The sequence below is a fragment of the Atta colombica genome, unplaced genomic scaffold (genome assembly GCF_001594045.1).
Source record: "Atta colombica isolate Treedump-2 unplaced genomic scaffold, Acol1.0 scaffold233, whole genome shotgun sequence".
NCBI lineage: Eukaryota > Metazoa > Arthropoda > Insecta > Hymenoptera > Formicidae > Atta > Atta colombica.
The window spans coordinates 1,863,948-1,891,086 of record NW_017259331.1 but is presented as its reverse complement, the minus strand read 5'-3'; the positions used below and the strand labels follow the sequence as shown (position 1 = coordinate 1,891,086).

Below are 27,139 nucleotides of genomic sequence, written 5' to 3'. Positions count from 1 at the left end.
TCTTGTTAGAGGACTAGCCTTAGCACCTTTTATAAATGCTTAATCTGTCTATCTCCATGTAGACTTGACTCCTATATATCATTGTCGCTTGTAGGCATCTTTGGTGGATTTTTACTTGGCGTCTCATCCGGGTCCGGTCTCTGCTTCTTTGATTGGGATACGTTAAAATTGATCCGTCGCATAGACATACAACCTACGCACGTATATTGGGCCGAAAATGCCTCGCTGGTGGCATTAGCCACGTCAGACCAATATTTTATTCTGAAATATCACGCGGACGTTGTCGCTAATGCCACAGAAAACTCTGAGGATATTGAAAATGCGTTCGAAGTATGTTTGCACGCTTAGTTGATTTAGTAAACTTGAATATTTTCTATATCTAATTTTTATAAAAAATATTTTTAGATGGTAGCAGAAATGAATGAAGTGGTGAAAACTGGCTTGTGGGTCGGAGACTGTTTCATCTATACCAACAGCGTCAATCGTATTAATTATTTTGTGGGCGGCGAAGTGGTCACTGTCTCCCATCTGGATAGACCAATGTACTTGCTAGGATATGTACCAAGAGACAACAGATTATATCTTTGCGATAAAGAATTGTCTGTAGTCTCGTATTCTTTGCTATTGTCAGTGCTAGAGTATCAGACCGCAGTCATGCGAAAAGATTTCGAAACTGCCAATAGAGTATTGCCGACTGTCCCAAAGGAACATCGAACGCGAGTAGCTCACTTTTTAGAAAAGCAGGTGTGTAATATAATATTTGCAATTATGTATAACTCTGAAATACTATCATAGATAAATTTGTCTTGTCATCTATAAAATAGACACAAAGTATAAAAAAATTCTCAATTATTTGGGTGAATTTTCATTTAAAGTAATGTTAATATTAAATATGGAGCATTTCAAGATTAACTATGATTTATTAAGAATTATTTTTATTTTTATGATATTAGTATGTGTGTAATAGGAAGGGGAGAGAAGAAAAATGGAAATGGGGAAATAAAGAAATTGAGCAAATTCAGGAATTTAAATACTTGGATTTCATACTCAATAGAAGAGGAGATTCTAAAGGACATATAAAGGAATAGGTTGGAAAGGAAAATCGCTGCAAGGAAAATGTTCTAGGAAATTCTAAGATTTAGAATAAAGGATATATAATGACTTTTGGAGGCTTAAATACTTGATATAAAGTGTAATATTACATGGGGTAGAGATTTAGGTAAAAGAAAGAATTTTATAGAGAAGATAATGCTAGATTATGTGAAGTGATTTTTCGGATTGCTATGTCCTAGTTACTTGATTATGATTATATGAATAAATTAAAGGTAGGCTGGAGGATAAGAGAAGATACAAGGAAAGAATAAAATCGGGAAATGTAGGTTTAATGAAGGTTGTAAGAAAAAACAAAGATATGAATGGAATAATAAATATAGAAGCGAGAGAGAAAAGTATTATAATAGAAATGGATGAGGGATTGAGACAAGAGAAGTAATTAAGCATGGGCTGGAGGATTTAGTTGATAGGGAGATTCAAACACAATGGAAGGATAAGCAAAACAAGAGATGGCTAAATATAACATGAAATATAAAGGAATAGGTAATAAAAATAGAAGATACATTTAAAGAAAGAAAATTTGAACGAATTGAGGAGAGGGGATGAAATCTTTAGTAAAATTAAGGTGTGAAAATTTCGAGGAGGTTAATAAATACTAGTTAGAAGAAAGTGAAGATGTATATTCTGTGGAAAAGGCAAAAACAATATAGAACATTATGTGATAGAATACGAGGAATTGAAAAGTAGATTTAATAAGTTACGAGAAGTTAAGGGAAGGATTTTACATAGATTATGGCGAGAGGAGTTAGATGAAATAAAAGGAAAGGTAAAACTTTGAAAGGATTGAAACATATAAGAAAAAAAGGGAGAGATACAGGGCTATTAGGAGAAAATAGCTGCGAATAAAGCGAAGAAAGACGCAAGTCGAAGGAAGAGGAAGTAGTAAGAAATAAGCAAATGGCTATGATAAAAGATAAGGCTGAGAGTATATAAACTGTGTTTAAGGAATACTAGGGAGGAGGCAAATAAGATAGACAAATTAAAAAGGCAGAAGAAATAATTAAGAAAAACGGGGAAGGAGAATTTAGGGAAAAGATTATTTAATTAGGCATGTAAAAAAGAGCACATGGGTAATATGAAGTTAAGATATCTTTCGTAAAAGTCTTCTTGGCTGTATATGCTAAAGCGAATAAAATTATATTCTATTTTCATCTTTATCTCGATCTTACAGGGTTTCAAAGAACAAGCTTTGGCGGTGTCAACGGATCCCGAGCACAGATTCGAGCTAGCACTTGCGTTAGGAAATCTCGCAACTGCACACACTCTTGCTAAAGAAGCTAACAGCCAGCAGAAGTGGCGGCAATTGGCGTCCCTCGCCACACAAAAAGGGAAACTTTGTTTGGCGCAAGAATGTCTGCATCAAGCGCAAGATTTTGGTGGTCTGTTGTTACTAGCTACCAGCACAGGAAATTCAGATATGATACAAAAGCTTGGCGCAGTGGCGGACGATACGGGAAAGAATAATATCTCCTTTCTATCGAACTTTATATTGGGCGATGTGGATAAATGTCTCGATATTTTAATCAAGACTGACAGAATTCCCGAGGCCGCGTTCTTTGCCAGGACATATGCACCCAGTAAAATCTCTGCCATTATCAAATTGTGGAAGGAAAAACTCTCAGCGGTAAGCGAAAAAGCCGGACAGAGTTTGGCGGATCCTGAACAGTACGAGAATCTTTTCCCCGGATACAGAGAAGCCTTGAAGGTGGAAAAGTTTTTACGAGAAGAAAGCAAGAAAAAAATTCCAGCTTCTGCATTTCCTACCGTTACGGTATGCTCATATTATTTATAAATAGCGGTATTAACAATAAGAATCAAATATTAAAATCTTTATTATCAAAATGTATTGTGGCAAATATCGAGATATGCAATTAGTTGCGCGTTAAGTTGATTGATCGAAAAACAATAAACTGTGATCGCATTAATGCGACGCAAATCATCTCGCTGAGACCAATCTATTACTCAATCTCGAGCGACAAGTATAATAATAACAACAAAAGTACTGTGAAGGAGTTGAACAATATTTTTAGGTACTCGTAATCACGTGATAAAATCGAGTCACGCTCATTACTGTGCTCGTTATATCTCTCGATATATAAAAATTTTACATTCCCGCATCTTTGTTATCGCGTCGTTAATGCTCGGGAGAACTATATAAAATCGATCTTGTGCTTGCCACCTAAATCATTTTACCGACAAAGGATCTGTCATATCAAACAAACATAATTAATAATTACATAAAATATTTGAAAAAATATATATCTGTATAGATACATATAGATGCGTACAAAGAAATCGTATGATTAAATAAATTGTATTAATTTTGAAGCCAAATATCGAGCGAAAGCCGTTGGAGGAGATGTTCGCCGCCGAGCAGTCGGGCGCATTTCAATACAAGGACAACAGAAACTGTACTTCCGAGACCGAGGAGAAGACAACTGAAGCGATGATCGACAGATTGCAAGATCTTTCAATATCAGCAATAAAGGACAGCCTTTTCTTAAACAAAGCAACCACATCTACCGTGAAATCAGAAGTACCTGAAAAAGCAACGACGAAGCCCATGAGTAGTTCCAGGCCTCTCACAGTGGATGACGATGATCTAGACATCGATCTTGAAATCGACGATAATATCGATACTACAGTAAGTATTGCATACTACATATTTGTAATGTTTATAAAATTATTTTATATATGCAGACACTTATAAACGTACGTAATTTTAATTCTGTCTCTATTTTTGTTACTTTTTATTCGCTTTGTTTTCAAGAATATGCATTCTGCAATTAGGAACATTTTATAACTTTACAATTTTGAGTATTTTACGATTTAAAATGATCGATGTACTTCCATTAAGGTAATAATCTGTATACAAATCTTGTAACATAAACATCAAGCTTCGTAATCTTAAGATCGTTGAAGATAAGTCGAAAGCAAAGAAGGCGCGAACAAATAAGAGTTGGAGGGCGTACAATTAGGCGACGGTTTAATGCTCTTAAATATGGATGTAACTTTAGACGGGTATAGTATTACCAAAACACGGCAAGAAAGGGGCTGCATGACGCGCATATACCATACATGTATAAATCTCATGCACGTGCAGAATACACCGAAATGCACGTCCTATTTACATAACTCTTATGTGTATATTATATATCATGGGGCAAATACACGTGTAACGCGATTAATGCGTCGCTAAAAAAAGAATAAATCGCGGTAAAAATCCAAATAATAGTAATACAAAAAAAAATAGCGAGAGATAGCTTACACGACAATTTATTTAGATGATCTTGTGATATTAATGACGTTGTGAAATTAATAGAAATATTTTTTTTTAGATTAATTAGCTCTCTCAAGAAGAATTTATATATTTAAATTTATGCAAGCCTCATTTATATCAGCATGCATTTATAAGGGTATGCATATATGTGCAACGCGAAAATCGGCGACAGATCATTAAGCCTCCGCTCCCAGTGTAACTGATACGAACGCGGGAGAACAGTGGTACACACTCTCTCCTTCTCTTTTTCTCTGCGAGCTTTTGCGAAAGACCTCGAGGGCTTGTTTGCTGCGAGGCAGTCACGCCGCATTTTGTTTACAGACTTGTTGCCATAACACTCGACTCCGGAGTCGAACCGTACCCCTCCTACTATAAGGTTCCGACCATTACTACGTTTTGTCACGCTCTGCCTCCCTTTTTTTTCATTCACTCGCGATGGTGCATTTAGGAATACCTGCGTTTCGATATTTCTCGGTTTTACGATTTCAAGAGAAGGAAAGAAAAAAGATTGTGAAATATTCAAATTATTTTCTAATTATTTCATTATTTTATAAATGCGATCCCTTATTTAAGTGTTATTGTTGAGGAAGATTTATAAAATAACAAATATTCTTTAAATTGATGCTAATTTGTAATTTGTGATGTATTTTCAGTTTAATTGCATTCAAGTTCAACAAATCGAATCGACGTGCAGTTTATAAAACTAAAATATATTTGCTTTATATACAAATATATTATATACAAATATATTATCAAGTATCAAAATTCGCTTTGAATTAGAAAAAATAATAATCTTTTTTTCTATTTGATTTGTATTTATCGATTTAAATTTCTTATAATTATATAAATATTTTCTATTCTAGGGTGTCAATCTCGATGATGATCTTCTCGAAGAAGAAGATTAACAATTGAAACAGGAGATGAATGACGTGCATCCATCGTTCTTTCTGCTTTAGTCATTCCCGCAAGAAAAGAAGAGAACCGACGCAAATCATGAGAGAAATAATGAGAATCGTTTAGAATCGAGTATTAACATTATAAAATCCCTGTGCGCAAGTGTGTTTGTATCGCTGCATGAATTAACGAAGATATGCAGCGCGTATTTGCCGGTTGCTATCGGTCATTAAAAGTTAAATATATTGTTAATATAACGAGAAGTATAATATGTGCTCCTATGTTGTACTCATCTCTATTTTATTGTGAATGTTTCCATTTCCTTTTGCCCTTGAAATAACACTAAGAACATTCTTTAATTTATCAAAACGAGTAATATACACAACATGTCTCTGAAAGTAAGCGGATAAACAAAAAATGACGTTCATTTCAAAAATTAAAAATTAATCTTTATCAGTAAGAATTTTTTAACATCAATAAGTCTCAGTTTCAAGATGTTCTCTCCAAATTAAAATTTAAAGATACAAATAAATAATATTATTTTTTTATATTATTTTGTTCTTTATTTTATTATACGATATTATTTTCAATTTGAAGGACTTTGATAAAGTTTTAATTTGGAATATAAATTGATAAGATAAATATACAATATATTTTGAGATATCACAAATATATCGGACGATGAACTCTTTCGTTCGCGCGAAAGGGTCGACCCTAAATTTGGCGAAGAACAAGCGCTAGACATTTTCAACTTTGAAGTGACCGAGTCCGATATATCAGCTGCGCGTATTTGTCACGTTGCATTTCCCTCCGGATTTTCGGACCGGTCGAGAGTGCGTGCGTAAAAGCCGGAGTCGAATCGATACACTCGTACGTGTCACAAGGTGCCGGGGGGAAAAACAAAGAGGCGCAGTTAGCACGAGCCGTACGTGCCCGGCCGTGCACTCACGAAAGAGGGAACGGGCGTGCGTGTTGAGGCAAAATACATTCATTATTAAAGCCAACAGGAAAAGGAGGTGCGAAGAGAGTTAAGCTTATCTGAATAACTGAGGAAATAGATCGCTACTATTTTTTCATAGAGACAATAAAACACGATTATTATCGAATAAAATTACGAATAAAATATCTTTTTTATTTAATCATGCAACGTCATCCTGCATCAAAAATGCACATTTTTAGTCGCTTAACATTTCGTATAGATCCACATATTTGTTGATTTGAATATCGTAACATCCGAGTGTGTAAAATACAAAACCAATATAGCGTAATACATATTTTAAAATATTGATAATACGACATTAAAATATTAATGTCATAAATAATTAAATATTGATATCGCTAAATGTAACGTTCAACACAAAGGTACATGCATGTATGATTATTCCGATATTATTACAGAAATACAATACTAGCCAATTACTGAAAGACAGTAATTAATTACTTATTTGGAGTACCAAAAACATTAAACAACAGTACTTTTAATATTAAAAATAAGTAATTAGTTGTTATATTAAATACTTATTTTAATTATTTTAGTTTACTCTTTCATTAAATTGATCTATATTAGATTTCTATAAGGATTATTAAGAGCAAAATTCGTTTTTATGAGACGCAAATTCAACATTCGCCCGTGACATTTATTTTATAATAATGTGCATTGATCGAATAATTCTTCCTTTCCAACTGATGCAGAGTGCGTCGACTGTTGGGCGCAGAGGTGCGTTTTTATACATTGAAACATACTCGTTGCAGATCCTCGACAGAATGACGCTGAAATCGGCGTCTCCAATTCGAGCTTGCTCGACCGATCGCAAAAACGCACGAATAAGCTCTCTGGATGCATACGCGTTTGATGCAACTCGGATTTTCTGACCGATGAGAGAAACGACAATGAGAAAAAAGATTGCAGCTCCTATTCTATAACTCGTTATGTATTCATAACGAGTTGTTATGTATTCATAACGACAATTGCACAGATTTTTACATAGTAAAATGAACACATAATGACTGCATAACAAGTTACAGGATTCTACTGCATAGTAGAAGTACGTCGTGAATTATCGCTCATTTTGATGTCATGTCGACATCATGCGAATCATTGCGAATGACCCTTCGGCGTTTCGTGAGACAATAATAATCTATATTACACTGCACAAAAATATGAATTAATAACATGTATATGGGAATAGACCAAAAATTAATCAAATATGAACACCTGTAATTAAAGACAAATGGTAGGCCAACTTTTTAGTAAAAAAAGTCGATAATATATTTCTCAAATATTCACCTTATTTTCTTTATCTCCTGTAACACCTACAGACGTGAAGAACTGAAAAAAATTGCTCTTGATTGATGATTATTTTCATTTATACCATATAAACTGGATAAATTTGATTACGGATTTTCGACACCTATTCTTGTTTTCACCTCATAACATGTACTATTGTACATACCCAGTAAACAAGAATGGATTAAAACGGATTGAAATTTTTTTCTCTCCGAATGCATATTTTAAATGGCGAATATTTTTTTTGAATTTAATTGGATTCAATTGGATGCAATTGGATTGCAAAACTGCATTTCCTATTCAAAATTTTAAATTGAACAGTATTCACAATATATGTGTATACAGAAAAACCTAATATTATTTTTAAATTGAAAGGTATAGAGATATGTTTTATGCAATTCCTATAAATGAATAAAAATGCATTCAGGATTGAAAAGCATTCATTTTGACATTCGTGAATCAATATTTCTGAAAATCTGAATTCAATTCATTTCAATCCATTCTCATTTGTACATATAAATGGATATACATATAATATAATTTTGATATTAATATAATATTATAATTAATGTAAATATATCAGTAAATATTAATAGATTTTCTCGGTGCTCTACTAATAAGAAAAGACACGTCGCATAAACTACGTTTACATAATTCAACATGAAAGAGTAATTGTATCATAGGAAATGATATTTTGATCTTCGAAACGTGTTCGATGCCAAGATTACGCCTCAACGCAAAATAAAATTATACGCATGTTCGGAGATGTTAACAAATTTCACAATTTTAAACTAATCAATAAAGCATGATTGCGTGTTCGTCGATTGACAGTCAATTAATGCACAATTAATGCACGTCGCCTGTTAGCGATATTAATTATAAGATACATCGCACAGTTAATCTGTCAGCACTATATATGGAAGGAATAGTTTTGAAATAGCTAAAAATTTAATTAAATATAGATGTGTAAATAATTTTATTGAACTATCAAAATTATGTATTAGGACGCGCTCAAGCTGATTGCTAACATGTTAAAATTTTGTTGCATCATTGCTCATTATGCTTAAGTTTTCTACGTAATTATTTTGACTTCAACAAAATTATTTTCAAATCTGTAATTTTTTTACATTCTTCAGTAAAATCGTTCTTTTCATCCGTGTTTACATGTCGTATTTTGCTTATATTATTTCATCTTGACGTAATTTTTCATATATGTAATGTAGCTTTCCAACACTGAAAAAAAAATTTATTAAATCTTAATACATATTTCTTTGAATAATACTAAGTAAATTTCTTTAAACCAAATTAATTGGTTTTTGTGTCAAACAAATGTATGTTTTATAACAGTAAGAAATATTTGCTTAGAACTATTCAAACAAATATTTATTAAATTATTAAAATTTAGTATTTTTTTTCAATGTAAGACGACCGTTATTAATTCTAAGAGGTTCTACACAATAAAAAGAACAGAGAATAGAGATCAGAGAATAAGAATTTCAACTTATCAGAAACTATGTATTCCACAATACATAATTTCTGATGAAATTCTTATTCTCTATATCTCTGTTCTCACACGATGATTTATTAATTTCCGGTCTTCCACTACATACGATAAATCATTCGTGTCCCAAGTTAATTTTCATTTCATTACTTTAACAAATAACAAGGATTATTAAAAATTTATTACTTTATAATATTTATTATAATATTTAACTTTATAATAATATTTCTCTTTAGAAAGTATAAGATTAAAAAAATTGTATATAAATGCTAAAATCAACTATTTAATGTTGCTAGTTTTTCGAAAAGAAAAAAAATGTGTAGAACACGGATGATTTAATTGTGTGTATCAAGAATTAATTGAACAAGAATAATTCCAAGCGTGTATCTTGCGGGCGTTCGTTTTTTGAGCAAGCATTTTCCCAATCCCTGATAAATCGCGGAACGAAAATACGCGGTTGCTTGCGATGTTTATGTTAGGAGATCCGAAAACATCAGTCACCAATATAAGAGAGAAGCAGGATACGGGACAAGATATCTGCGATAATCCGCTTTCCTATCCAGTGCACGGATCTCGCGGCTGATCTCGTCGTCGGTGGACGAACAGCGTGGAGAAACAAGAGCAAGTAGATGACGAGAAAGAGAGAGAGAGAGAGAGAGAGAGAGAGAGAGAGAGAGAGAGAGAGAGAGAGAAAGGAGGAGAACACGGAGGTTTGAAGAGGTAGAAGAAAAAAAAGATAACTCGCGCTCTCGGCCGTACTCGAAAATAGAAACAGCCGCGTTGACACTCTGCTACAAATTGTCCGCGTCATGACGCCGCCTCGCTTTAAAAGCCACGCGTCTCGCTGGTTTCTGTCTCTCGCACACGGAGAAAAAAAGCCGCTGACCGAAAGATGATGCCTGGAACTAGAGAAAAGAAAAGGGGGGAAGAGCGATCGATAAATCTGTTTTTCTCTCGTGAGACACGCTTCCGCATCCGATCTCTTTTGATCTTCTAATGGTTCGTCTATTTTCATCGTTACGCGCAGCGACAATAGCATAACGCGACATCCAATAGTCTACCGATTATTTACATTTATTTCGCTTTGTTCGATCATTTTATCTCTTTTTTTACTTATTTATTGGATTTATGCGATCTTAAAAGAATTTTGTTCGCAGAATTAGTTTGATTTTAGACGGTAAGACACGAAGAGGAATCCGACTAGTTAGTTCTCTTCGAGTTCTTTTCGTCGAGTCATCGGGAATTCATGGCCCCCGCTTTCTTACGAGAAGGATCATCATAAATCGGTCGAATGATACGACACTCTCTGATTCTCGAAAATCTACTGATTTTCTTTTTTCTACGACTCTCAATTAAATCCACTTTTGACGACCGTGCATTACAGCGCGGTATCTAAACTGTGCTATAATCGAATTAGAACGAAGCGAAATCTCTTCACGCGTCAAAAATAGATAAATAGACTCTTTTCTGTCTTTTATCGTTTCATTTTTTTTTTGTACCGAAAAATAGGAAACCAGCTTCGATCTCCCTTCGGCGTGAAACTGCCTAAAAAAAAATGTATTTAACTTGATCAACGAGTTCATCAAATAATTGCTTAATAGTTCCATTTATAAAAATTAAACAAAAAATATTAATCTAAATTTTTATTATTTATTGTCCGCTTAACACTAAGTACGTGTAGCTCATTTTACTTGTTTACATGTTTGTATTCGAATGTATAATTCGTTTGTATATGGAAAGAATAGTTTTGCTGAAGTATCTAAATTGGAAATAATTTTCTTAAACTATTAATTTTATTAAACTATTAAACTATTAAAATAATTATGCAGAAATGCTCAAGCTGATTGTTGAAGTATCAAATTTTTTTGTAGCATTGCTCTTAAATTTCTTACATTTATTTTGACGATTCAACAAAATCGTTCCTTCCAGTACGCGAAGAGAATATAGATGAGCGAATAATTTCCTTTGGAAAAATGATTTTTCTAATTAAGAGGAATTTAATACTGATGCATTCTGTGAGATTATCAATTAATTAATTCTCACCGATTAATTTTACTCACTCAATCAAAAGAGAAGAAAGATTTCTTCTCTTTTATTCCTTTCTTTTTATATGATTGCAAATACAAGTTTGACGTATTTTCGCCCGCAATTAACTGATCGCAAAAACGATTCGACTGGAATGCTTCTCTTTCAGTTCGGAAGAAAGCTCGCAAGAACTAGTCATAGTACACGGACATAGCAGTGTCACGGAAAGCTGCTAATAGTCACTTAAACGATCGTCCTCCTAGTCGCTATATATCACTGCCGCCCTCCAACTTACACGCATCGCCACGCATGCATGCACGTGCGTGTGAATCCCTTGCGTTCCTCCCTCGAACGTCTTTCATCACGTACTCTCTTTTCTTACGTTCGTCCCAACTACGCGAATTCATCCGAATAATAAAAACGCCTCTGAAATCGCAAGAAATATAGGTATGTTCTCATCCGCGAAAAATAAGACCGAGGATTTCTTATTCGGAAAACATGTTTCTTAATCCCTTTTAAATTTTTCTCTTTTTTTAGATAATCATATCCGCTTTAAATAATCTATAATTCTACTCAAATTGTAGGATGGAAATCTTATAATTTAATATTATTTGCTACGACACAACTCAAAAAACGAAATTTTTCGGAAAATAAATTTGAATATTTCGAATCATTAAAATTGTGTCATCATTAAAATATTAATTTTGAAATGTAAATATAAATAATAAGAAGCATACAGCCACGACGACAGATGTTGAAACGAAAATAATATATTTATTATTATTCTATAAGAAAACATAGACGTTTCGATCAAGATTTGATCATCATCAGTACATAAAGATGACAATAAAGAGTTACAAACAAGTTAATTAATTAAGAACGCAAAATCGCTAGTTAAAGAAGTGTTAATACAATATCAAGAAGACAAAGAAAGAAGTGCAAAATATTAAAAAAATTCGCAAGTCAATAAAATAGTAACAAATTCTTTTTCTTTCCAATCGCTTGTACGCGTTAATTGAGTAAGATAAAAGTCCAGAGAATGAAATTTACCAACAAAAATATATATTAAAAAAGGAAAAAAGAAAATAATTTTTAAATATAATAATGCTGGCGACTAATATGTTCCGTTTATAATTCCTTTTTTATGGAAGCAAAGAATGATTTCGTGTGAGAATACGGAATTTCCAGATTCTATTTAAAAATTAAGGAAAAGAAAAATGCTTTTTAAGAATTAAAATGTTTTAGATCATACAATGATTAATTATGAAGGTCAATATAAATTCACATTAAAGCTCGCTTATCACGTATTTTTTAACACAAGTTCTCACAGATGTAACTCTGAGTATCACAATTTAAAAAAATCGAGAAAAATCTGAACAAATGGTAAGAACTGCTGATAAATTTTTTGGAAGCTATGACTATCATGGCTAGCGAACAATATTTATATAGAGTAAAAGAAAAGAAGAATGTTAATGGAGAAGATAATTCTATGTGTGGGGATTTTTCCGATGATTGATAAGTAGATTTCAGGAAAGCGTGTGTTACTTTGTTTGTTTAAGCAATAATCTTGACGTTTAATATGATCATTTCAGAGACCATCCTTTTATAATAAGATTGTTCTGAATCGAGAATACTAACATTTTTCCAATCAATTGTATGATCAAGTTAATTCTTTCTTTATCATCTTGATATTATATTAACACTTCTTTGATTAGCGATTTTGCGTTCTTCATTAACTTGTTTGTAACCCTTTATTGTCATCTGTACGTATTGATGATGGTCAAATCTTGACCGAAATGTCTTCGTTGAAGAATTTTCTTATAAAATAATAATAAATATATTATTTTCGTTTCAATCTGTCGTCGTGGCTGTATGCTGCTTATTATTTATATTTGTATTATTGAGCCATCTTCAAACATTTAAATTTGAAATGTAATTTTGCAGGTGTAATAATTGATTATGAAGAAATAAAAGCATGTCTTTTCTATTTTTCTTTATATTTCTTTTTTTTTAAGCAATTCCAAAATATGATACTTTTTTAATTATTGTGTTAATTTTATAAACAAATGATAATTTGATCGTAACAAATAAGCGTTATTATTTTAATCAACGTGTGTATTCTAATGGATATTCTATGGATGTTTATGTTTTAATTCTTCGAATGTTTTTCGTATTACACGCAAAGCATAAATAGAATTCCAATCCAAATTCTGATGAACAATAGACCGTTTTAAACAAGCTTGAAACAGAATAAAACATAATAAAATGGTGTAACAAACATAAATTACTTTGTAAAGATATGGAATGATATTTCACTAAATGAATCATTTGCTCTGTCAAATAGTCGATTAAGATTACCTCGAGCAACTTTCAAGAAAAAATTACTTAAATACTCATTCATGTATGTACAACCTGATAAGCGAGATCGCTTTTTTCCGGAGACCACTCGTTATTCATACATATTCGTTTTACGAGCACGACTCAAAGTTGCGTACAGCTGTTATGCGTCATTCAACGCACGTTCTCTCCTGTGCGTTGCAATCCGGATCCGAGCAACAAATTTATCTCAGATTTGTTCCAAGAGCCTTTCAGACAGTGAATCGCAAATTTCCATTACAGAACTTAACAATTTACTATAAAATAATAAGCTTAATAACACACCCAACATAAAATATTTAACAATATAAAATAAGTAAATTCACAATTTAATAACAATATAATGATAAATAAACTAACAGTTTAATAAAAATAATCCGCTAAGAGTACTTTGTCAAATCTTTGACACCGTCAAGATCATTACTAATTACTAATTACTACTAATTAAATCACTAATAATTATTACTTAAGTTGAGCCTGTTGAGATATCAAAACGCGTCTGTAACATAGTTAGCTCATGTAATAGTTAACATGATATTTTATTATACGCTTTAGTAGCGCTTTGTAGTACATATTGCGTGGCTAACTGAGTCCACTATCGTGTCTGTTTGGATAAAATGGATCTGATGTTTACGTTGAGCGTGTCAAACTGCGTTATGTAAAGCATACGTTTCTGAGAGACGAAGGGAATTCGCAAGGATATATACGAGAGTTCGAAGAAGGATGAAATGATGCCTCTCGAATTTCGAGTCCTCGCTAAATCAACCAAGAGGCACGAACTTGAAAACAAATTATTAGAATTATTAAAAGGATATAATCGGAAAAATTATAACATTAACTGCTATTGCAAAAATCTCAGAGATTCCAGGAATTCTTAACATGATTGGAAAGATATAATTAGGTAAATAAAAATCTCATTGCATTTCTGGAAAAATTCTAACTTTATTATCTTTCTTTTTCTTCATATATATTACGAGCAAGACTATAACGTAAAAAGTTAAGTTATCAAACATAAAATAATACGTGTAAAAATGTAAACAAAAGTATATATTTTATACTTTTCCTGATAAACGAATTTTACTTTTAATACTTAATTCTCGAAAAAAATTAATATATACTCTTTAAATTCTTTGGAGTGGAATCTCACTCTAAAAAAATAAAGAATGAAAATTGAGCCAATCTTGAAAAAGAATGATTCAAATTTAAATTTAATCTTTAAGGATGATGTTCATAGCCTATTTTTATCTTAAGATGCTAAATAATGTCTTAAGATACTAGATGTGTACTCTTTAATTGGTTCATGATATCTTAAGACTGTACTTAAGACGGTTCTAAATATAAAATCCGACTATGAATAAGAGTGAGATTTTGATTCTAAAGTTTTATAGAGTTGCGTATAACAAAATGCTTTCAACAAAATATTTGTATCAGCTTTTCGCAATTTTCATTTTATCTCCGTTAATTTTATCTTCATACAAAAGAAATTAATATATATCGTTCCCCTTTTGACGTGCGTCGAAGACTCGCTTCTTGCAAATGTATATCCGGTGAAATTTATTTGCAGTCTCCAGGAGAAATGCCGTAACGACGTCATCGACGTGCTCTCTCGGTTCCTAGATCGGAAAACAAGATGCACGTGCTATTCCCGCGTCCGATGCACGCGCAGTGTTGACGCGGCTGCGCTCGTAGTGTTCCAGATTTTACGAGGAATATTAAAGCCCACAGTGCACGGTTTGTTTTGCAAAACATCGTGCTCGCAAAACATTCGCCGGCCATTGGTCCAGTTAGCTCACCCTCCTCCCGTATTCCGCTATTCTTCTCTTTGACATCCTGTGCGGCGGACTTGCACTAGGATGCAATAGCATGAAACTGCATAGAAACTATTCTCGGACAACCGTTTTTCGAACGTTTTTCCTTGGATCAGATATTTTTGGTAACGTCTTATGTGATACATAAAAAAAAATGTTCTTCTTAACGAAGTTAACCCTCCATTGGTAATGTTGAATTTTTAAAGCACAGTCAATTTTTTATATATATTGTGAATTCTAATAGATAAATTTAAATTTGTAAAAAACAAGTAAAATATAATTCTATGATAATAAAAATTCATTGTTAAAGCTTTCACAAATAGGTAAGATTTTTTTTAAATTTTATACTGTCCGAAATAATATAAATATATATACACTGAAGTTTGAAGATCCAGATTGCAGAGTGAAAATTTCGTACTGCTGGCGAGATTTAAAATATTTAGAATATTTAAAATAGGAAGTTTTAACTCCCTGAAATCAATGCCAAAATTTATAACGCAGTTATTAATACTGAGCCTGTAAATCCACTTAATTTATATTAATTAAAAGGTACTAATTCCCAGGAAAATGACATAACTTGTATAAAACTCGTATAAAAAAGAATATTAACTATATTTTAATAAAAATAATCGAAATTTGCTGATGTAACATAAAGAAAATTGAATCATTTGACATTTTTGCAAAGATTTATAATTGAGCGGATCTAATAGATCATCGACTCTGGAGGGTTAACCGCATAATATTTAATATGACATTTACCTAATAATGCATCGCGTTATGTAAGTTAATATGACATTTAATTGATATATTTAGTATAATATTTACATAATAACGCGATGGATTAGATAAATGCCATACTAAATTTATGCATGTAATGCAGCAGTCTTATAAATAATCTTTATGATGAAATTAGAGGTCTTAACAATTTTATACAACAATTCTTAAATAGATTCCTATGAATTAAAATATTTAATATATATTCAATTAAATATAAACAGTTTAATACCAAAAGTAATTCTCTCGAGCAATTTCCTGAAAGAGAATTGTATTTTTCAATGATAAATAATTAAGATTTATTTCATCTCTTATATAGCCACTGTTACACTTTTTTACACTTTTTTCGCCAAACTACTGTACCGCAGCTGCCACAGAGTATTCATACACGATTTTGGTGTGTAATAACTTTAGAATGAAGCGTTACATTTATTAGAAGCCAATTTTAGTGATTTATACATAAGACTAATTCACAGTATAAGTTTCTTAAAATCGTTGCTATGTCTACGCTAATCGTATATTTACATCGTAATCGCAGAAACAATTTCGCTCTAATTAGTATAATTCACATAAAACGTACATATTTTGTACGATTAAACATATACATTATATGGCTCTATTTATTAAATTCTATATATCTGTATATATAAAAGAACTCTCTACAACAAGATGGCTTTTCTTTATTCTGTATCTCTCTTCTTACAATAGATCCATATTTAGGAGCTAAGAGCTACCGTTTCATATCGCAATAGAAAAGACAATTACGTTAAAAAATTTTTTTCATAACTTGACATAAATTTTATATAATCTTATTCCTTAGATTTTTAAAATAAAAGAAAATGTTCAATTATGTTGTATATTAACTTTAAATAATATATCTATATATTGCAAAATATCCAAAATATAAAATCATAATGATTATATTGAATAGAAAATAAAGATCAAGCTGGATCTTTAGTGCTGAAATAATTCTGTGTGAATTTATACATATATTACAAATTCAATCCGTCAAATTACATATCCAATCTTTCAATTGCAAAGATATATTTTAACACTTTGAAGAGCAAATTTTTTTCTATTTGACAGATTCCTGTGAAATCTTGCAATTCTGTTTTTTTGATGCCCCTCAAAGAGTTAAAGTACACCTAGATAAAGGGTCGATTTAAAAAAATGTTTCTTTGCTATACAGTTAAAGAAAAAATTTCTTTGAACATAATTTTTAGGGATGCACCGGATATCTGGAAAGTATCCGGTATCCGGTATTATCCAGTACTTTTTTACACGAATATCCGACCAGATAGTCGGATATCATTAGTATCCGGGAATATATCCGGTTGAAATTTGATATCATTAAATCGTTGATTTTTTTTCTTATACAAATGTTCGTTTTCTTATACAAAAGTATGCATATTCATGATGTTATAATTCATGATCTTATACAATCCTTTTTTCTATAGGTTCTTTTTTTTTAGAAGATACTTTCTCGGATATCCGGAAAAGTCTGAAAATATTAGATATCCGACTCAAAGAAATTGCCTTCTTGATATCCGATCGGATATCGTATATTTAATATTACATTCTGTCTGGATATCCGATATTCGGTATCCGGTAATCAAATAAATTTTTCTATTTAATTTCATAAAATCATGTTTAAATCAAAAAAAGACATAAAAAATTTTTTCTTTAATCGTATAGCAAAGAAACATTTCTTTAAATCAAAGAAAAACCTTTCTCTGAGTGTACATTGGATTCGCGAATAAGGAAACGGAGCGAATACTGATTAGAGTCGATAGATCGATTCAAATAAACGCGTTTTCTGTTCTATCGCAATCGAAACGATATCTCATTCCCGTTGTGAACAAACTTTCTTCGCCTCTCGCCCTGTCGTCAGGATTTTAAATACTGTCTAGCAGTCGAAAACGATATGCGCGAAGATATAGAGGTATTTTCAAACATATTATATCGTCGATAAAATGAGGATAAAATCGAGAGATCGTTCTTCGCGATCGTTCCTGTTTTCATCATCAACATGGCGGTCTTCGATCGATCAGGACCACAACAGGCGCGATCGCGGCCTTCACTTTTGAAAAAGATTTCGGAATCGCTAAAGAATCGTCGTATCGCATCGTAATATCTCGCATAATACATGCGATTGTCTCCGTATTGCGTGTCGCTTTACGTATTTAACGAACGTGAACAAGCCTACACAGTAAAGACGCACGACATACGTACCTTTAACATCGAATTAACACAACAATAGCAATTACACGAGTTTCACAAACGTTTACGTTGTATTTCCCCGCGCGGTTAGATTCGCGAACGACCATTCAATAACATCGCTAAACAATTATCAGATATTATTCGATAATATTTGTTAAATATAATCCGCATTACCGCGTCATCGAGAGATATGTTCAGAGCATCATTTCATGCATCGCTCACCGTTCGTCGAATCGCGAATCCATCTCGTTGCGATCTAACGCACCGCGCGATAGATCACGTAGAATCGTCCCTCGTTCCTCATGACGTCGATTCGTCACGTAACACGCGCTGCTATTTAACGTGGTGGTTCCTCTCGTGTTCACATAAAGCACTTGGAACGCGTCTGGAACTCCATCGGCGGAAATCCCGTCGTTGAGACGCCTGACGATGCCGCGGAGGCCATCATGCCGGACGGGACGCCGACGCCGACACCGCCAACGCCGACGCCAACGCCGACGCCGCTGGTCGACACGGTGTTGGTCCCGGGCTCTTCCTTCACGTTTACCACTGCGACAATCGCCAGACGAATTTAATAAAATTGTTAAAGAGGATCGTATAATGCGGTATTTAAAAATGTATCATCTTTTATAAAAAGCGACTACAGGAATTGGAAATTTATACTTTCCGAAAAATGAATATTGTCTATATATGTGAACAGTCCAATAAAAATCAATATTTATGTTTAACTATACAATTTTATAATTTAAATAAAACATTTTTCCTTTATCTTAATTATTTTTTTATAAAAAACATTATTTCTTATTGAAATAATGTTTGATCTATAGATTCTAAGTGTTTGCCAAACTTTTTTCTGTTACTTTCAAATACAATATAGAAAAATCAGCGATCTTTTATAATTTTTTTCATTTTGTTAAGAAATATGTATATTATATCCTTAGGGTCACTCGCGACAAAAATGATTCTGAATCATTCAGCTATCATTCATCATCTTTCATACAATGTCATTTAATTATGAATTATGTCAAATTTTATATACATATTCTGCGATCTGCGCACGGAAATTTTACAAACTGAATCTTTGAAATCACACTAGGAATATTAGATTTTTTATTTTTATTAAAATTACACTCACTCTCGGGCCAATAGCATCTTCCAGGCATTGTATCCGTGGCCATCGCGGATTCATGCCTCCTGCCGCACGTGGCGAAACTGCTACCGAAAGAGCCGCCGCCCATGGAACCAGGCGATCCGGTCGTTCCACCTGGAACATCCAGGTAATTGCCTTGAAACGCTTTGTCTGGTCGTTCAGCATTACCCCGCTCGATAAAAGAAGGTACAAAGTGCGAGAATAGTGACTCACTTAACGAGGTACCCAGTTGGCTGTAGCCGTTCATAGTTGGAATTTGCATCGACTGCATCGGCTGCAATTGCGGCTGCAGCTGTGATCAAAGAGACGTCCAATGATTCGATCGAATAATAATATTTAAATATACCGTTTATTAGAAAGTTATATTATACAGATTAACTCTTAATTATTAATTACACACAAATACTTCGCAAGGGGCGAATCTAAAGAAAAAAAATAAAAAAGATAATTAAATGTAATTTGTTTGGACATTACTCTCCATTATAATAAATTTTAAAAAATGCTCGAAGTACCTCCATTCGTTGTAAAGATTTCATGCTGCATAAATATAATATATAAAAAAATTTTTTATACATTGATAGACATATAAGATTTTAGCATGAAAACTCACCGATTGGCAATGGCTATATGAAAGTTGCGACTGTTGGAGACCCCATGCACTATAATGAAAAAAAAAGTTTAGTACTAATTCGGGCAGAAATTATAATTAAGAAATATACATATACATTTTGAATTAATTAAGATCTAAATGTTATTGAACGTGTCTTTTCTTATTCTAGGATCTTTAGTGAATCTTTCGTGAACTTCTTCGCGCGCAGAAGATGTGTGTGTGTGTGTGTGTGTGTGTGTGTGTGTGTGTGTGTGTGTGTGTGTGTGTACATATATTAGGTATAGTAAAAAGAAATCCATTATTTTTGCATGAAATTGAATGGAAAAATAATGGATTTCTTTTTACTACACCTAATATGTATGATAATTATTGTATCGTATCGCGTCTGCAAATAATATTTTGAAAAATATCAATACCTCGTATCGTATCGCGTGTAAGCAGTGGGGGCGTACGAAGGGGGTGAGTGACCGAAAATGTTCCTGGGTCCTAGCATGTGAGTCGTAGCAGAGAACGGATCACCGAAGAGTGGTTTATGGTATGGAGTATTTCTATAGGGACGCTTCATTCGTCTTCGTCTTCGGTAATTGCCATTTTCGAACATATCTTCGTACTGAGGATCTACGATGACGCAGAAAATACGAATTTACAGTGAATATCCATTAATAGTAAGGCAAATAAATGTGAACAAAAAGAATGATATGTATGATCGTTTAAAGATACATTCCAACACTCTTGACACTCACAACGCTCGTGGAATCATTTCATCCTCATTGTTTATCAAATATTAAACAAAGACAAATAATGCTCATAAGCGTTGTGAGTCATAAGTGGACGCACCCTAGATAGACAATAACTTTATAATTAAGAATTATGAATTAATTTATATCTCCTGCTTTTTTAAAATAAAAGAAATTCATAGGCATAGAAATAAATAGAAAATAATTCAGGAAAATTGAAAACCGAGACAGAAAATTCGGGAATTTGAAAGTTAGCGATTAAATCCGCGAAATAAATTCTCAATATATTATATATAATTCTTTACATTCACAGAAGAAACGGACCAATCAAACATATATTTTAATAACATTAATTTACCGAGCGTCCAGAAATTGCCCTTCCTCTCACCGCCACCTTCTCGGGGCACCTTGACAAAGCATTCATTCAACGACAAGTTATGCCTGATCGAATTCTGCCATCCTTTCTTGTTCTTCTCAAAGTACGGGAACTTGGCGGTGATATACGTATAAATTTCGCTGAGGGTCGCCCTCTTGTGCTCACTGTGCTGTATCGCCATGGCGATTAGGGCAACGTAACTGAAGGGTGGTTTGCTGTTCGCAGCGGAGGAACCACCGTTGGTGCTGTTGGTCGTGCCAGTCGCGACGTTGGCCACAGTATTATCGGTAGTGGCTGCAGTGGGCGTGGAGGGTGCGGATGGTGTGGAAGGATTGCTATTGGTCGTACTATGAAGGGCGCCCACGGGCGACGAGCCCTTGTCATCCAGGTGATGGTGTGTCGAGCCAGCGGTGGTGGTGGTAGTGGTGGTGTGCATGGGAACCACGGAGCTGGGGCTGTGCAAACTGTGATGGGGATGATGATGGTGGTGATGATGGTGGCTCAGGGAGACATGATGCGACGTTAAACCTCGGCCCAAGCTATTAGGAATTGACGAGGAGTCGAGGTCCTTCGCGTTGCCGCCGATACATCCGCTCTGCAGGTCGGACACGAAACCGCTCACTGAAACGATTATGAGAAATTCCACTTTCTCACATCTGCGATATATCTGATATATATCTGATTATAAAGCGAAATTCTTTCATTAGTTCAGCACAAAAAATTCACCACGTCTTAAATAAAGTTTAAAATAAAACTTCAATAAAATCAAAGCAAGATTTTATTGAAGTTTCACTTTAAACGTGGAGAGGATTTTACTGAAGTAAAAATTTAGTTATAGATGCAGATGAAAATAATTTTATAAGAATCTCTAGCATGATGAATAATACTTCAAAAAGTTTTAATATTATAGTAATCAGTTTTAGCATCCTATATAATTATTTTGATGGTTCAACAAAATTATGTTGTATACATTTTAAGTACTTCAGCAAAGCTATTGTTTCCGTGTACCATTATGGATTCAGTATTCTCAATGACTGCATTCAGCAGATTCAATAATTGAATAGTAATGCTCGCTGTTATTGATATATTCTTCTAGATCTAAAATTCTGATTGAATGATAATTAAAAGAATACAACAATAGTAGTAAATATTGAGTCCGCTGAATACGCTTATTGTTCCATCCAAAACAAAATCTTTGTCTTTAAATAACTCTAAAATTCTCTACTCCAACTTTATTTAATGTAAAATTTGACAGGAAAACTCTTGAATCAATGGATTCTTTTCGATAGTTGATATGCAATAAGCACAAGAAGACTTTATTCGGTTTTGATGTAATTCTTTTTCTTCGTAAAACTTCCGCTATTTTGGCTCTTATAATTTGACTTATACGTTGAGATGGAAATATAAATTTAAGTTGCGTTTTAAGTTGCGGCACCGAAATTATCGGAAAACTGATGAACGATCACGAATTCCGAGACAACGATCGGTTACTCCAAGAACTTGGACAATGGATTGAGCGTTCCATCATCGATTGACTGATCCGCCCGCACGTGAATGTATAACGCAATTCTCAGAAATCTCGTCCGGGCAAAACAATTGACCTATTTAAGAGGAACTTGTACCTCCGGGATACCCGAGGCCCGTACAGGTTTTATGTTTAGTGCCAGGAGTCGATATACGAAGCGATAAAGTATGAGTAAGAGAGAACGAGCATGTTAGCGCGCTTTGGCGACATTGAGATACGCATTCTTCAAATTAACCCTCGACGAGCGCAAGCTTTAAACGACTGATTAATTAAAGAGAACTTTTGAATATAAATTTATCATATAAATGCTCTTTTTTAAATTCATAACATAAAGAATAATGATGTAAAATCAATAAAAATAACAATAGGAACACATTTATTCTTGGCAATATAAATATTCATGTTTGTATTGGATGTTTGCAGAGAGTATAAAAAAACATTCGGAAGAAATTTGGAGACTAGAGTACAGCTCAAAGCAATATAATTTGTCCGTGTTATGTAAAAAGTTTGATAACATGTTGCAGCAATATTGAGTTTTCTTTCATGGTAATTTGTTTTTTGCAACGCGTTAAAATCGTAAAACGAAAAACCCCGGGGAGACAGCGAGAGAGGAGAAGGGGGGGGGGGAGAGATGGAGAGTGAGTGAGAGGGAAGAAAGATAGAGTGGGAGGGGGAAGAGGGGGGGAGAGGGAGGGCGGGAGAGAAAGAGAGAGAGAGACGCGCGTACTCAGAAGTGCTGCTGCGTACGAGAGCACGCGGGGAAACGATATCGAATGCATCGGTGCCCTGCGGCACGTGTAACTGGAACTGGATGTAACAGGACACCGATAACTTACATGCGCACCGCCGCAGGCGAAATAGGGAAAGAGGAAGAAAAAGGGAGAAGCGGGAATAAAAGCGAACCCGGGGCGACGCAAAATGCGGATAAAGCGGAAGAGCGAAAATCAAGCTCGGCTGATCGACAAAAATTTATCTAATTATTCAATTGACGTAAACAAGACGGTCGTCACGTTCTATTATCATTATTACGAAATATCGAAGTATTATTATTTCTCAATTACACGTTGAGTAATTATTTGATAGCAAAATCGAAATCGTTGATCACAAAATATTAAAACGATTTTTTTTTCATCTATCTTTGATTTTCAAGATTAAAAATAGATTAGTTTGCACGAAAAGAATGTTGCTCGAGTATCTAAAAATTTAGCTAGATATGAAAATAATTTTGTTGGAATCATTAAACTAAACATTCTGTAAGACGCTTAAATTAAATTTCTAGAATGCTGAATATGTTAAAACTGCAAGATTGTCATCAATGTATAGTTTAAGTGTTCTACATAATTATTTTAAAGATTCAACAATTATTTTCAGATCTGTATATTAAAAACTAAATTTTAAAAACTAAATTTTTAAATATTTCAGAAAATCATACTATTTGTGTAAATTTAGATAATAAATTTTTATATATTATAGATAAAATTGTTAGAAATATCATATTAAATATAAATGAATTAAATATAAACGTATTCACTTTCTTCTATCAGTTTCCTTTAATTCATGTATTTTTTTTACATAACTGTTACGAGAACAAAAAGTATAGAGTGATCATAGAGTCACGTTGACGAAGCAAATTTGTAGTTCACACCACCGTGTAATTGACATTGTACTACGGGTTGTTAACCGCGGACATTAATGGCCGCACAAATTGCTTTGTCCTATAAAGCGCAAGAGAGAAGTTCTCAAAGTGCTAAATGACGATCGTAAGACAAGTAGAGAAATGAACTGTACATCTTACAAACCTCGTCATCTTACTGCAACATTTGCATTATCCATAAAACTATTATCACTTTTTAAATTATTGATATCTACTTATGGAAGCATCTAACAATGAAACGAATGCAGATTATTGATGAAATATTCTCCTCCCTCTTTCTCTCTCTCATATCCCTTTCTTTTAATATTGTTAATAAATATTATTAAAAGCTACGTTATATTTGTATTAAAAAGCTACATGTTATAAGAACGTACTATAACACTGTTCTCATTGAATTTTAAATATATTTTAAATAATATTGTTTTAAAAGGGTTTCTCTTTGAGCTATTTATTTTTCCATTTTCGCGTTATTCAAACTTTCAACCATACAGATGGAAAATTCGCTCGAAAAACACAATAATATCCAGCATTAAGGAAGAAAATGGCTTATAGAACTCATGGATTATATAGAGCTACCTTCTTAGTGATCTCTCATCGGTAATACAACGATCGTGGTCGCAACGAAAGTCGAACGCCGTGTATGTATCTCGATCCGTTGCACGGGAAGGTATTACGTATCTATAACATCGTCCTGGGTTCGATGATATACGGTTACGGCTTGCGAAAACGCGAACACGTGCTCCGGGCTACAGATGGATCCGCCAAACAAGATGTCCGTGCGACACGGACGCTGGGTGTAAAATTTCCCGGTATCGCACCGTCTCGTCCTGGTGAAGAGCTGTGTTGTGGAAACAAGGATATATATCGTGCCGTGCTGTGCCGTGTTCATGCACATCGCCAGTACATCGATCGACGGTGATCTCACGAACGTCATGTACGAGCACCACGTTTTTCACGAATGACGCAGGTTTCTCTTTTCGCTAAATTACTGCAACGCGAGCTTAGAGAGAATAATTGGTCCATTTGGCTATTCGAAAATCGACTTAACCGATACGAAAATAAAATAAATCTGTAATTTGTCAAAAGATTATTTGAAGAATATAACTCGAGTATATGTTAATATACATAAAAATTTAATTGAAATTAATTTATTTAAATTAATCGAAACCAAGAACTCTTAATGTCAAATATAATTTTAAAGAATCGAATTTTTCCTATTTTTCCGCGAAATTTTTCATTTTTTTCCAAGGATAGAAAAAGTCATTGGAAAAATTCATGCGTAAATGTCATATTTATTTCTCGATTTTTTTTGTAAATAATTCTCTATAGAATATAGCCGAGATAATTTGGATAAATTAACAAAAATTTTGAAATTGTATTAAAGATTAAAGTTGTACAGTGTATTCTATCAAAAACATGTATAAAACATACAAAACATATTTTATTGCACCAACGAGAATAAATTAGAATAAAGTCTTTAGAATAAAAAAAATTACAAAATTTTTTAAAAATTTATCCTTACTCGCAATTTCAAGAGTTAATGACATCTTTATAAACATACTTTTAACTCGCCCAGATATTCTTCTCACTCCGTATCTTCGCTTTCTTTTCTTTTCAACGCTCAAATATATATCTATTTTGTTTTAAGTACAAAAATTTTAAGAGCAAATAATTATACACACAAAAAAAAGAATTTTGTAAGATCAGTTAAATATCAGTTGCTGGTTCAAACTTAAATTTGCTATTATTGCTAAAAGTTGGCTATTAAAGATAAAATACATTTACATCTAAGTTTATTAATTAAAATTAAAAACACACAACATGAGTAACTAAGTAAGTAGTAGCTATTCCTCATTATTTTAGCCGTATAATCGAATATTTCATTCACAATTATTTCTGAGATGCTACCGTTTGTCATTTTATTCTAGTAGAGAATATTTTTCACTGCAACACCTAAATTTTAGCAGATAATAAATTAAGCTTTGGCAACAACGATATTAGCTGTCCCTATTATAAGGACACATTTTAACTGCCACAGTTAAAATTTATGTTTTAGCTGCATTGGCTAATCTTTTTTCTGCATGTAAGATCTGTTTTTTATTCCTGTATTATACTATGAGAGGCACCATGCTACATCATAATAATCACTTGCGCATTCGTCTAATTTGTTATGCATTAAAGGAAGGTTAGATTAGGTTTTAGTATAAAAATAGAAAGATAATTAAAAATTTTAATAAAAATAAGATTACATAATTTTGGATCACATTAATTTGATGAAGAAAGTATTGAGTATTATGTCATTTATATAGCAAAATAGTAATAAAAAAAAATTTTTTGGAAAAAAAATCGAAATATTTCCAGCTTTTTCCAGTAATTTGAAAAAAGTGGTTTTTTTGTTTAACTATAATGTCAAATAACAATATAACTAGAAAGAGTATATAAGAGTCAGTAAAATATAAAAATCATAAAAAAGGATAAATCAAGACATAAAATATATATAATTAAATTTGTACTGTATAATTCTTATTACATTTCGACTACAATCGAGCCATCTTCAGATATTCAAATAAACGCAAAGATGTTATAAAACGCAATGATAGAAAAAATTTAAAAAATTATACGTGCAAATGTACGTTATGATACAATAATTTATTTAATTGTTAAATGTACTTTACAAGTTGAGAATGTAATTATTATTTTCACTAAAATTATGAATAGTAAGATAATATTGAATCAATGATTTACGTTGATTATCAATTAACTAGTGTGTAACTAAACTTGATAAAATATTTCTCCATAATATTTTGTT

General features: G+C 32.9%; 2 protein-coding genes across 4 annotated transcripts in view; one reads left to right on the top strand and one right to left on the bottom strand.

The window, feature by feature from the left end:
- The window catches only part of LOC108688506 (coatomer subunit beta'), an 8,029-nt gene extending 2,461 nt beyond the window's left edge, over window positions 1-5,568 (top strand). The window contains exons 4-8 of the mRNA XM_018194802.1: window positions 95-330; window positions 406-744; window positions 2,285-2,884; window positions 3,443-3,757; window positions 5,257-5,568. Coding sequence (XP_018050291.1) covers window positions 95-330; window positions 406-744; window positions 2,285-2,884; window positions 3,443-3,757; window positions 5,257-5,298 — 1,532 coding nt within the window. The 3' untranslated portion in view covers window positions 5,299-5,568. The remainder of the gene's footprint in view (window positions 1-94; window positions 331-405; window positions 745-2,284; window positions 2,885-3,442; window positions 3,758-5,256) is intronic.
- A 12,227-nt stretch (window positions 5,569-17,795) lies between these two features.
- The window catches only part of LOC108688504 (forkhead box protein D1-like), a 39,375-nt gene continuing 30,031 nt past the window's right edge, over window positions 17,796-27,139 (bottom strand). Inside the window, exons 4-9 of one of the 3 annotated variants that reach the window (XM_018194799.1) lie at window positions 21,134-21,772; window positions 20,455-20,656; window positions 20,039-20,087; window positions 19,642-19,720; window positions 19,414-19,572; window positions 17,796-18,827 (exon numbers count right to left, since the gene is read on the bottom strand). In XM_018194799.1, the coding sequence (XP_018050288.1) occupies window positions 18,640-18,827; window positions 19,414-19,572; window positions 19,642-19,720; window positions 20,039-20,087; window positions 20,455-20,656; window positions 21,134-21,772 (1,316 nt within the window). In that variant the 3' untranslated portion in view covers window positions 17,796-18,639. Of the gene's footprint in view, window positions 18,828-19,413; window positions 19,721-20,038; window positions 20,088-20,454; window positions 20,657-21,133; window positions 21,773-27,139 lie in introns of all 3 variants that reach the window. The other 2 variants (XM_018194800.1, XM_018194798.1) reach the window with 2 other exon arrangements.